The sequence below is a fragment of the Danio aesculapii genome, chromosome 12, assembly GCF_903798145.1.
Source record: "Danio aesculapii chromosome 12, fDanAes4.1, whole genome shotgun sequence".
Classification (NCBI taxonomy): Eukaryota; Metazoa; Chordata; class Actinopteri; order Cypriniformes; family Danionidae; genus Danio; species Danio aesculapii.
Window position 1 is genome coordinate 29,972,813 of NC_079446.1, and position 13,877 is coordinate 29,986,689.

At 32.5% G+C, this 13,877-nt stretch overlaps 1 protein-coding gene across 2 annotated transcripts in view; it reads right to left on the bottom strand.

Annotated features, from left to right (window-relative positions):
• The window catches only part of uts2r2 (urotensin-2 receptor 2), a 35,726-nt gene that overhangs the window by 13,854 nt on the left and 7,995 nt on the right, over positions 1 to 13,877 (bottom strand). For both annotated transcript variants that reach the window (XM_056469942.1, XM_056469941.1), the window contains exons 5-8: positions 11,801 to 11,865; positions 11,305 to 11,361; positions 8,943 to 9,096; positions 3,415 to 3,538 (exon numbers count right to left, since the gene is read on the bottom strand). In XM_056469942.1, the coding sequence (XP_056325917.1) occupies positions 3,415 to 3,538; positions 8,943 to 9,096; positions 11,305 to 11,361; positions 11,801 to 11,865 (400 nt within the window). The remainder of the gene's footprint in view (positions 1 to 3,414; positions 3,539 to 8,942; positions 9,097 to 11,304; positions 11,362 to 11,800; positions 11,866 to 13,877) is intronic.

Consider the following 13,877-nt stretch of genomic DNA (forward strand, 5'->3'; position numbering starts at 1 on the left):
TTTAAAATTGGGTATCAGTTATATACTTTATGATTTTCTAATCTTATTGTGGACAGTTTGAACTTTGTTTGTGCACGTACTGTCCTCTAAGAAACAACTCATGTGATCTCTGTTCACATGTAAAACTGCTTGCTCTGCTTTAATGAATAAACTGTATCGAAGATAAGATCCATTAAGACACAAACAACATGCATCAGATAATTGCTCAAGATGCTGTTTATGCCCAGAGCTTAGAAATACACACACATAATCCATCAAGTCATGCCCAAAAGACATAGCTTTACATGAATTAAATCAAACAGCCTTAATTGAGCACATGTTGAAAAAAACACAGCTTAATCTAATTCTGTCTCTATTGTCTATACTCAGCATTAGTCTTGTAAAGGCCCGTTCATCATTATTAGCCTAACACATTTTTTCACTTTGTTGATGCTCTGGGATAATCCCGCACGGTATGTGGCTTTGAGCATTATTCCCTTTGTTTTAAACTTCCAATATAATCTTTAATTTACTAATAAGCATAAAAATATAATTACAGTCCTGTAGAAATTAATGATATATTTTCTCTCTGGGAGGTCACAATTTCATGGATAAAAACACTGCTTTGTCAGCAGGAATTTAATAAGACATATTTGCTAGTTTGAGAAATAAGTTTTATAACACGCATCATCTTTTTTTTTCATTATGTGTTTTTCTCCCTCTTTCAATGCTGCATTAAAGATGATTGTTGAGTTGACCTTGTGTATTTTAGTATTGTTTAGATCAGGGCTGCCCTAACTCGGTCCTGGAGGGCCAGTGTCCAGCATATTTTAGTTCCAAGCCTAATTAAACACACATGAACCAGCTAATCAAGCTCTTTCTAGGTATACTAGAAAGCTCCTGGCAGGTGTGTTGAAGGAAGTTGGAGCTAAACTATGCAGCACACTGGCCCTCCAGGACCGAGTTTGGACACCCCTGGTTTATATATTCTAATGAGTCATGAGGCCATAGCATTCAAAAGTAACCAGACTAGGGCTGTGCGATTATTCAAAATAGAATAGCAAATGTGATTTGAAACGTTGCGATTAGCTAAATCGGTCGCGATATGAAATGTATACAGTTGAAGTCAGAATTCTTAGCCCCCCTTTGATTTTCTTTTATTTCCCAAATTATGTTTAACTGAGCAAGGAAATTTTCACAGTATGTCTGATAATATTTTTTCTTATGGAGAGAGTCTTATTTGTTTTAATTTGGCTAGTATAAACTTAGTTTTTAATTTTTTAAAAAACATTTTAAGGTAAAAATTATTAGCCCCTTTAAGCTATATATTTTTTCGACAGTCTACAGAACAAATCATCGTTATACAATAACTTGCCTAATTACACTATCCTGCCTACTTAATCGAATTAACCTAGTTAAATGTCACTTTAAACTGTATAGAAGTGTCTTGAAAAATATCTAGTCAAATATTATTTATTGTCATCATGGCAAAGATAAAATAAATCAGTTATTAGACATGAGTTATTAAAACTATTATGTTTAGAAATGTGTTGAAAAAATCTTCTCCCTTAAACAGAAATTGGGGAAAAAAATAAACATGGGGGCTAATAATTCAGGAGAACTAATAATTCTGACTTCAACTGTATATGCATTATATAATTTCTCCCACCCAGAGCAAATGCACGACTGCCGTCAGTGTGTGACAGTCTTATTAGCCAACTGAGTGAGCTCACTTTTGTTCTGCCCAATCAGAAGTTGTGCAACCGAAGTTGTTTGAGCTGTTACACCATATGAAAAAAAACATCACGAAGGCACAAGGAGATAACTAACACCATAACTCATTACTGTTTGCTCTAGAGAAAAAGTAGTTTGATTTCTAAATGTTTGAAACAAATTTGAATAAAATTTCGAGTAAGTTTATATCTTTTCAGTTTTTTTTGAGTAATACTCACTGCATTTTATCACACAGAGAATGTAAATCACATCATAATTAACTACTTCAAGACATGGGCAATTTATAATTGCAGCAAACCATTTGAAAGCATTAAAAGTGTCCAAGAAGATGTCCAAAATCTTTACACACATTGACCCAGAGACGCATGTCACTGATAAGATGATGACGGGTTTTTACTGTATGATGACCGAAATGGCCTAACACTCAACAGGCACAAGAAGTCAATATAACGACAGATTGATGTAGTACCCCAACGTCGTGGGGACGTTTTGTTTGGAAATGAAAAATCGGGTTGACATCAGAACCCAATGTCCAGCCTAAAAATTAACCAAATATCAACGTCTAATTATATTACAGCTTGATGTGTGGACGTAACCACTATGACATCTATCAGATGTTGGTTTTCAGTTGCCATAAATATCAGTATTTGATGTCAATAAAATAATTGATGGTAATTAAGACCATCATGAAATTTCAAACTTATATAGGATTAAACACAAAGGATTTTCTTAATGGACCAGCAGAAAAAAAAAAAAAAAGTAAACATTTTTTGGTTACAACAAAACAATGTGCCAAATCAAGCAAATTGTACACGTTTTTTTTTTGTTGTTGTTGTTGTTGCTTTTGCCTTATAATAGAAGAATTAAAAGAATTATAATGTTGTGTATATGTATTTATTTAACTTTCATTTTTTATCAAGCCTCCCTTGGACAGGTGGATTTGGTTTGTCCGGTGTAATTTTGATGTCAAATAAACTACAAATAAAATAATATTAATTATAGTTTTGCTAAAATTCTTATTGAGATGTATTGTCGGTGATTGGATGTGCGTTGGATCGATTGGGTAGCTTTATATAAACAAAAGAAAAACCTACAAGACAAGACCTACAAGACAATACTTCAGTGAATTTAAGACTTTTTAAGGCCTAAAATTTTGACTTTTAGGACTTTTAAGAATTTAAGACATTTTTAACATGCGGACACTCTGAAAATGCAGAGGAAATAAAAAAAAATGTAAGTGTAAAATGTTTTTTTTTTTCAATTGGTCTGCCAAACACTTAAAAAAACCTATCCAGCACAAAAGTCACTACATACTGTATTAAGGACTAACAACAAAAGCTTTTGCTCCTACTATGGAAATCCTGACTTTGATTCCACTGATTGCTGAAGGTCAGTAAACGGCTCAAGTTCAGTGATATGGATCCAACCATTAATTGACTTAAAGCCACATTTTAAAATTAATTTTTAATTCTCTACTAATCTACCACAATAACTGACATCTTCATTATAGGGTGTTTCTCAAAAAATAATATATGCGATTAGTCTGATTAATCAGGAAATGTTTTAATTAATCTGCTCATTAACTAAATTTGATTAACATCAACTGACATACCTAAAAGTCTTATCTTGCCCAAACACACTGAATTGTTTTCTTGATTTTATAAAAACCCAGATGATGTGTGTGCTACTGTTTGTAGTTACCAGCACGTGGCTCCACCGTTCTGTTGCTGTTGGGGTCCATGAAGACAAACCGTCCGCCACCAAAATCCAACCCATAATCAGACAAGTAAAGCAAAGATGTGTAGTCAAAGGATCCATATGTCTCCTGTTGAAAGAAAAGGACATCGTAGACAATTTTTATATACAGTTTAAGACAAAATTATTAGCACTCTTAAACTATTAGCTCTACTGTATATATTTTCCCTCAATTTCTGTTTAACGGAAAGATTTTTCAACATATTTCTAGACATAATAGTTATTAATAACTAATTTATAATATCTGATTTATCTTTGCCATGATGACAGTACATAATATTTTACTAGATATTTTTCAAGATACTATTATTCAACTTAAAGTGCAATTTAAAGGCTTAACTAGGCAAATTAGGGTAATATGGCAGGTTTTGTATAGACCATTCCAATGTGGTCATGTCATTGGCCCATGAACATTTCCTGCTTGTTATCAAACTATTTCATAACTGTAACAAGAGGCTATTCAATCATAACTTCAAGTTAAAACAGCTATCATAACATTATTTACCAATATGTGGCTCTTTTTGGATTCTCGGAATCTATAGAAATTCAAAATTTAAAAAAAGAAATGTTAGGACAATTGTTTTTGTTTACATCCCTCAAAATGGTCTATAATAGTAGTTTATTCTGACAATGGAATAAAAATATTGCTTAAAAAAAGCTATAATATATAATAATACTGACCTTAAAATCTTTTTCTTATTACTAAAAACTGCTTTTATTCCAGCCAAAACACAACAAAAAAGACGTTCCCAAGAAGAAAAAATACATATAGGAAATACTGTGAAAAATTCCCTGCTCAAAATAAGAATTAAAAGGAGGGCTAATAGTTTTGACTTCAACTGTATGTATAAAACCTCAAACAAATCTCAGCATGAGCCAAAAGCACTAATTAGCATGCTTGAATAATTAATTTCAGTCAGTCAGTGGAATTTTAATTTTGTACTTGAGAGTGGCAGCAGGAGCCAAATTGATGATGACCTACCGATGATTTTTTCGGAAAGCAAAATGATTGACAGATTCCTTCGTTATTGAGCAATTACTTTATTTTTAATTGCAGCGATAACTATAAACTCAGTCAAATAAAATATCTCAAATAAGCCCTTAAGGAAAGCCTAAGATTTCCTGACTCAATGAAAAAAACAGTGGTAGACTTTAACAGCATCGCTGGGACTTTAAACTCAGTCCTGTTTTATGGGGGGAATCTCTTTAGTGATCCCAAACCACACAGGCGTCACTTCTCAGCATATCGAATCACACTTTTTAACTACTTTAATCAAATCTACTGTTTAAAACAGGCAGTCTTTTGATGGCGACACGTTGTTTCCAGTGGTTTGTGAAAAACGGATTAATGAGGAATATTCCACACACCTACCACAGAGGGAGTGCACTCAGCATTTGAGACACTTATTTGTTTTTATTATGGTATAAATAATAAATTTCATCCCACATCCCATATAGACAAACCCAACCAGCACAGCAGATTATCACTGTGGCGTAATGTATTTCTATAAACACAAGCCAATTCAAGTGAACTGGAAAACTATACAAGCAAACAACAGGTTATGACGCAAATCAGACAATTATATTTCAATAACAAACCAAAAGGTGCAGCTACAAGCTACAATGAAATTATTAAATGTTTCTCTTGTGTCTCATGCGAATTGAAGGAATTAAAACAGAATTGATCTTCAGCATACGCAGTTTACTCTTCCGATGCATCACAGCCAAGCATATAAACATCACCAACAAAATGAAACAATTACACACACATAAAGAAAAGAACAAAACCAATTCAGAGATCAAAGCCACATTTCTAAACACCAGACACACATGAAATGATTTCCTCAAGGCCTCATTTAAACAGCTTGCAAGTGCAAGTGAGCATTAGGTTTTGTATGAAAAATAAATCATTTCTTTTAAAGGTAATGTTGTTGCGCTAAGAGAGATTTTAAACATGGCCAAATAAAGAGTTCAGAACTTAAACTTGCAATACCTAATATCACTGTTCATGGCACAAATATTGCTGAGCACTCTCATTTTTAATGCATGAGAAATTTAGAAAAGTTTCAAATAGGCCAGTGGCGAAGTGCATGCTGCGGCCCCTCCTGAGGCTCGTTATACATGAGTATCTGTAATTGTATCTGATTGAGACAGACAGTCGTGTTATTCTGGGCATTTTACCCTCTCTTAAATAATTCTTTTTATTTGGCCAGCTCACTGCTGAAATACTTGAATGTTTTGAGCCAGTCTTTCAGAAAGTATAAAAGTCACATTAATCAGCAAGTGTCAGTGAAAATCAGTAAATCAACATTGGGGCATGTAATTGTTTTGTTTAAAGTGATTGTGAGTCTTGTAATGACTAAGTGTTTTTCTAGCACCAAAGAGTAAACCTTTAATACATCTTAAAAGGAATAATTCACCCAAGAAAAATACAATTCACTTTTTATTTACTCACCCTCAAACCATCAAAGGTGTTGCTGATTTTTTAATCAATAAAACATCAAAGATTTTTTTGTTAAAACCATGGTTCTTGATTAAGCTTCAACCTGTATAAAACTTTCTTGTTGCGATTGAAACTTTTGGGTGAGCTATTCCTTTACATTACAGTGTTTCCTCTGGGATTTTTTCCAGCTGTGGCTGCAGGAGTTTACACAAATCTACCAACTACCTATGGTGTTATTTCAGTAGCTGTGTTTCCATCCACCTATTTTTATGTGCATTTTGCATATGCGCATGAAAAACGGTTGTTGGAAATGCCATGAAGCGCATAAATTTTGAAAATGCGCATAACTGAGTAGGATAAACTTTTTATTCGATAACAAAAGATGTGCATAAACGATGATGGAAACACTTTTACCGCACAAATTTCAGTATGCGCATTAAAAAAGGTCATGTGATTTTGGTATAAGAGATCATGTGATGATGAAAATGTGTGTAAATGGACAAATCTGCAGGCTGAGCACTCAGTAAACCATCTGAACTGTCGTTTTGGTCATTCTAAAACACCTTACCGTTTAAGTATTAGTGTTATTATATTATTAATGACCTCCAGAATCAAGAGTGTCTCTGCCTTCTGAGGCGCAAGTCGTTTATTAGATGAAGAAAAGATTGACGCAGATTCTCCTACCACAGTAAATTCAGTTTTAACTGTTGATATTTGGCGCCAGTTAATCAGGAAGTGACGATTTTGTTCGCTTTGACTCGTTGGATGGCAACGCTGCTTTAATCGCACGTTTTTAATGCGATAATCCAGTTTTGCGTATAAAGTTCATTCGCATTTTTGGATGGAAACATAGCTACTGACAAATGTTGTGAGCGCAGTATTACAAGTTGAGATCACATTTATGTAATACAAGCAAGCGAATCTCTTTGCTTGAGCGCAGATTTCCTCTGCTCGTCCACAAAACTTTTTGCGCACCCTCAAATATACGCTGCTCAAGTGCAGATTTTCTTGTGCGCTCTCAAATAAACACTGCTGAAGTGTGATTTAGTGCGTTTATTTAACATGTCTCCAACATTTATTAGATTTGCTAGGAATTTTTATGAATGTCTCCAATAGACCTACAGAGTGGCATTAATGTGTCCCAAAGTAAAGTGAAATGGCTATAAACTCCAGCAAGATGAAGTCATTGTATGCAGAACCATAGACATTTATCTATGAAGTATAATTATGGAGACTGTGTTCATCTTAACTGAAAGCTACGTTGTGTTTGAGGGCCTCATGTACCACGCACTTGTCAGTCAATCAGTCAGCATGTCACCTTAAAGGGTTAAACAAATAACGCACAGCACTACTACGATTAAAGAAAAGATTGCACTGTTATAATTCACTTAGGCCAATCCCAATTCTATTTTTGTACCCCTACCCCTTGTCCCTTAAAAACGAGTGTGAAGGGGAAGGGCTTCAAAATTCACCCCTAAGAATTGTCATCGAATATGTCATCGTGATCTCTTGCTTCATTTGAGATCAGACGATCGCGACTGCTGTAATTATTCCAGTTGTTATTTTTTGGTATTTATATTCAGGAAATCACTGAAGACATACATCATGTTATTATAATGATATAATGTGGCAATAAGATCGTAACTATACTGCGCATACACAGTGGCCATTTTCATCTATGTAAACACACCAAAAACAACACTAACATTATAGCAGACACTGTAAAACACTCATTTCCAGACACTAGACTCTGACAGGATATTCCAGTGTCGAGTGTCAGAATGTTGTGGGACTGCTATACAGGAGTTATTATTAGGGATTATAGATAACGAAATTTAGCGTTTTTTTATAAAAGCATGACAGTAAAACATAAATGCGGTTATGAAAATATTAAAACATGTTTGTTTGTTGTAAAAATTCGTAATAATGACAAAAATACTAGTTTGTGGATCTTCTTACTTCCAGGTGCAGCGATCCTACCGTTGTAGCAATTTTACTGTCTTTATTGCAAACGTGCACTGTTTTAAAAACGTTTTGTTGTGACTTTGTTTTGACGTATTGTTTCTATCACTCCACTATGACAGTGGACACACTATACCTACACACAGTTCTGTCCAAACAGCTTCCAAAAGTTTAAACCCTATAAAGAGTTACAGCACAGCCCAAAAATACGAAATACTGTCACTTTAATTCTTTAAAATTTGCCCCTTTCCTTGAAACAACTAGGTTTTACCCATTTGTCAGAACCCTGAAAGATTCTTTAATCATTTAAAAAAATAACATTTTGTAAGTATGACCACTTTTTGTTTTAAATGTTACAGTATACAAGAATAGGCATCTTATTTTTTTAAAGATATAGCTGCTAAATGACAATGATGTATATTGACATTTAAATGTTTAGTTGTTTGAAAAAGCAACTAAAGTCACTTTAATTGCATTTTCTATAATGAAAACATTAATGCAAACATATTTGTTGCAGAATTAAAATGTTCATCTTTATCTTATATACATTTAAACCATATTTCTGCAGCTTTAGTCTGTGTAGACTATAAACACATTACTAACTAAGAATAAAACAGATTCAGCTTTATTCATCAGGTTCATAAAGCCGTTCATCACAGTGCTCTGGGATCTCCCATCCACCAGTAATTGGAGACGAGCACCAATTAATTTCATATCTGTAATAATTAGCTGATGCATGGTTACATCATGAATATAATATTGCTCTAGTTTCATTATTTATATCTAGATCCCTTTGTGCTTTGCTTTAAAGATTTGCCTCCCTAGACAAGCATTTAAAGTTCTTAAGTTATTCCAAGTCACTGAACTAACTTGATGTGAAGCATTATTTATTAATAAATGTCAACTTTGCAATAATGTGGCCTGCTAAAGCTAGTTCAAAACATCTGGGCCTTTGTGTGTGCAGATATTTTTGCTTTATGTTCTGAAGGAAACAGAAATTTCTGAACATTCTTCGGATAGGAGTTAAAAGTTAATTTGTTTTTGTAATGTTTTTGGATGTGTTTGTTACCTTATCTATATGAGGGTGCCAGTACTCATCATGAGTGGTTTTGGCAGAGGTGCTGTTGATGCGAGAGAAGAAGGTGGGCTTGGTGAGGTACATCTGTTTGGAGTCCAGACCAAACGTCTCTGATATTGCCTTTTGAATTCGGCCACGGACATCACTGGTATAAAACAGAGCACATACAATTTCTTTATATAGTAGACATCTGCCCGTGGGTCTTTTATTCATGCGTGTCCATAATAGGGATTATAAAACCGGAGATTTTCATGACCAGCTAGAGGGGGGACTGCCAATAAGCCTAGAAGACTAATCATTCAGGAATGCATGAATAATTAGTTTACCAGACACATTCTTGTTATCAAAAAACTATAATTATTTATAACTTGATATGCTATGACATAAAAATGTGACACTAATGGTGTAAAACTTGCACTAATTATAAATAAACACAATGACTAAAGAGGTTTGCCTGGATGTGGCGCAGCTAAAGAGAATTACTTATATAAAAAGTATGGCCAAAACAAAAGTTAAAATAAAATGCTCCTTCAAATAAAAAAATAATAAATAAATAAAAATAAAATAAATAAATATATAAAATGGATAGAAAAACAAAGTACACAAAAACATTTTTCATTTACTTACAGTACTAGAGAAATGAATGATCAAACCAGATTTAAATATAAAAAAGTAAATAAAAAATAGAATAAAATAAAACAATAAAAAATACAATATACAAAAATAAAACAATGAAATTAAAATATTAAGTAAAAGAAAAACATTTTGCATTTACTCATTCTAATAATTGATAAATTAATGATCAAACAGATATAAACATTAAAAAGACAATAAAAATAGAATAAAACAAATAAATGGATATAAAAATAAAACAATGAAATTAAAATATGAAGTAAAAAAAAACATTTTGCACTTACAAATTTAAATACATGAGAAATTAATGATCATTGAATGACATTAAAAATAAAACAAAAGAAATAGATTAAATGAATAAATGGATACAAAAAAATATACTCGAATACAATAAAAATACGAAAAAACCTTTTGCATTTACTCATTCCAATACCTGAGAAATAAGTGATCAAACAGATATAAATATTAAAGAGAAAATTAAAAAAAACGAATAAATAAATGGATATAAAAATAAAACAATTAAATAAAACTAAATTAAAAAATGAAGTAATATAAAAACATTTTGCATTTATTAATTCCAATAACTGAGAAATTAATGCTCAAACAGATATACATTTTAAAAGTAAATAAAAATTGAATAAAATAAATAAATAAATGGACATAACAAAATATACTAATGAAACAATAAAATTAAAATATGAAGTAAAAATAATTTTGCATTTACTCATTCCAATACCTGAGAAATGAATGATCAAAGCAGATATAAATATAAAAAAGAATAAAATAAATAAATAAATGGATATACAAATTAAAAACTAAAATAAAACAATAAAATTAAAATATAAATAAAAAAAACTTTTGCATTTGCTCATTCCAATATCTAAGAAATGAATGATCAAACCAGATATAAAAAAAAAATAAATAAATAAATATAGAATACAAATAAATAAATAAATAAAAATAAATAAAATAACCTAAATAAATGTATATAAAAATAAAAAAAATTTAATAAAACAACAGAATTAAAATATGAAAAAAATACAAACATTTTCCATTTACTCATTCCAACAACTGAGAAATTAATGATCAAACCAGATATAAATATTAAAAATAAAATAAAAAATTGAATAAAATAAATGAATAAATGGATATAAAATTTAAAAACTGAAATAAAACAATTAGAATATGAAGTAAAATAAAAACATTTTGCATTTACTCTTCCAATACCTGAGAAACAGATATAAATATTAAAAATAAAATATTGAATTAAAAATAAATAAATAAATAAACATAAAAATAAAATAAACCCACAAAATTAAAATATGAAGTAAAATAAAAAAAAAATAATAATTTACTAATTCGAATAACTGAGAAATTAATGGTCAAACAGATAAATTAATAAAATAAAAACAAAAAAATTATAATAAAACAATAAACTTAATATATGAAGCGAAAAAATTATTCCAATACCTGAGAAACGATGGATCAAAGCAGATATAAATATAAAAAAAACAAAAGAAAATAATAGAATGAAATTAAAAAACATATGGAGGTAAAAATATTATCTTGAACTACAAGATCTCATAACAGCATTATCAATAAAAAAATGTAAATTAAATAAAAATTATTAAATAGATTTGAATAAATGTAATAATTAACTAATACATTTGGACCGTAAAACATGGTTATAAATATTTTCTAACATTTCTACACTACTCACCTGTACAGCTCAAAATCTTCTTTGGTAAAAACCTCCTTAATCTCATTCTTAAAATATCTGAAGACAGAGAAGAAAAAACATTAATTTCAAAAACATAAGAATAAAAAACTGCTTCAAACCATATAGCAGCCATTTAAATACTAAAATATCATCATGACATAAACACAAGCACTCCCTGATACACAAGTATGCCAGATAAACACCAGTTGTACACATTAACTACCAGCACAGTCCCAGCCTGTGTGTGGGCACCAGTGTCTAAAAGCTCCAGGTGTAAAAGATGAAGACATGATCTTTAGCAATGGAAGCTGGAAAGTCATTCCATCCTTGCCACCATTGATTTAGACTCTGCTCCTCAGGCCCAGGGGTATAACTTTGATGTGCACATGAAACGCACCACCAGAAGCCTGATAGAGTTGTGATTCGGAAAGATCAAGCTGTTGCTGGAGTTCAATTGGAAATGATGTCGCTGTATGAAAACACACACTGTTCTCACCTATAGATATTCACAAACTGCTTTCCCATAGACAGCGCCCCAGAGTGAAGGTCCAAGATGGAGGCCTGTGGGAAAAAAATAAATTAAATAATAATAATAATAAAATAAAAATCTGTGGAAACACATTCCAAGAGGAAATAGCCAATATCTGAGGAAAAAAAAGCTCAAAGCTTTCCTCTAGTGTCTCTGGTCTGAATAAATTCCAAAAACAACGACTTAATATGGCTTGCAACTACTCGAAAACTGGACCCGCTGAGATTGCTGTAATTCGTGCTCCATCATGAGGTCAACAGATGGACTCCTCTCAGTCCTGGTATTCCCTGCTTTCCTTCTCCACACACTTCATAAATCATCATGATGGGGCAGATCTGCTCTTAAAAACTCCGCAGGATCCTCTGTTATACCCTCTGGACAGACTCTGTAAAAGGCCTTTTTCTTGGCTTGTAAGATCTCAGATTAGTTTTCTACCTTAAATTTGCCTTATGTAACACCACACAGGTTTCACGTTAGAAATTCTCTGTGTAATGCGGTGAAGGAGAGAACATCATAAAAGTAATCCAGGGATCTTATGTAAGAGGGGTGAAAAAGTCAACAAAAAGAAAACATGCTTTAACTATGCAGTTTTCTATGGGAACTTTAAACGTGTAACTGCAAATTATAAATCAACAGCTTGACAATTAAGCGGCCATTATGAAAAGTCATATATAAAAGTTTGAAGTTAGAGAGATGTTAAAGGATTATGAACATTTTTGAAAATAAAACTTGATATTTGGACTGACTCCAACCACCCGGTTTAACATTAGCATTGATTGGGGGGGTTCTTTTGTCTCCCATGGTCTGAATCTACTTAATATTCGTGGCCTTTCACACGGTGCTGCATACCATGTGACCATGTGCAGACTGAAAGTTTGAAAGAATTCTCTAGCCTGCAAAACAGTTTTATAAATGATCGCATGTAGGACTTTTTAGTATGTTTTATGTTTGTGGCCTTGTATCAGTGACTTTTCCTCGTAAAACTTAAACCATGCAATGGTTTCCACTACATTCATGCTTCCATGGCGGGGCGCCACGGCAAAATTGATCCCGCCACGGCTACATTACAGCTTCTCATTCAAAACATTCAGTCGTGTTTTTTTTTTTAATAGCGGGTGATAATTGCACCAAAACGTATGAAAAGGTAAATGAATTATAACAGCGCAAACTTTTCTGTAACCGTAGTAGTGCTGTGCGCTATTTGTTTAACCCTTTAAGGTTACGGGCTAACTGACTGACAGGTGTGTGATGCGTGAGGCCAGCAAACACAACGTATAGCCGTTTCACTTTACTTCAAGACGCATTAATACCGCTCTGTAGGTCTATTGGAGACATTCATAAATATTCCTAGCAAATCTAATAAATGTTGGAGACGTACTCGTTACATAAACGCACTAAATCGCACTTTAGCAGCGTTTACTTGAGAGCGCAAAAGAAGATCTGCTCTTGAGTAGCGTATATTTGAGGGGGTGTGCAAGAAGTTGTGCACGAACAGAGGAAATCGGCGCTAACAAAGAGATTCGCATGCTGGTAGGCTATTACATAAATGCGATCTCGACCTGTAATACTGCGCTCACAACATGTCATTGAAATAACGTCACAGGTAGTTGGTAGCTCTGTGTAAAAAAAGTTCTGCCACCACAGCTGGAAAAAAATCCTAGAGGAAACACTGGATGCATAATGTTTTTTCCTACACAATGCAACCATATACCATACATGCTAGAGCTGCACAATATATGATTTTCAGCACTGATATTGCAATGTATGCATCAGCAATAGTCACATTTCAGGACATGCAATGTTGGGTCTGGATTATAGTTGAACAGGAGCTACAGAATTACTTTATTTATACACAATTTTTACGATTTAAGTTCTTATAATTTCTCTTGTCCAAATATCTACATGTCAAAGCAAGATTATTTTACTACACTGGCAGACAACTGCTTGTTTTAAGGAAAAACTCTTAATTTTGCCTGTTATTTTCTTGCCTCTAAACTCTTATTTATTCTGAAGTTGAAAACAAAACAATATTTTTACTTGATTA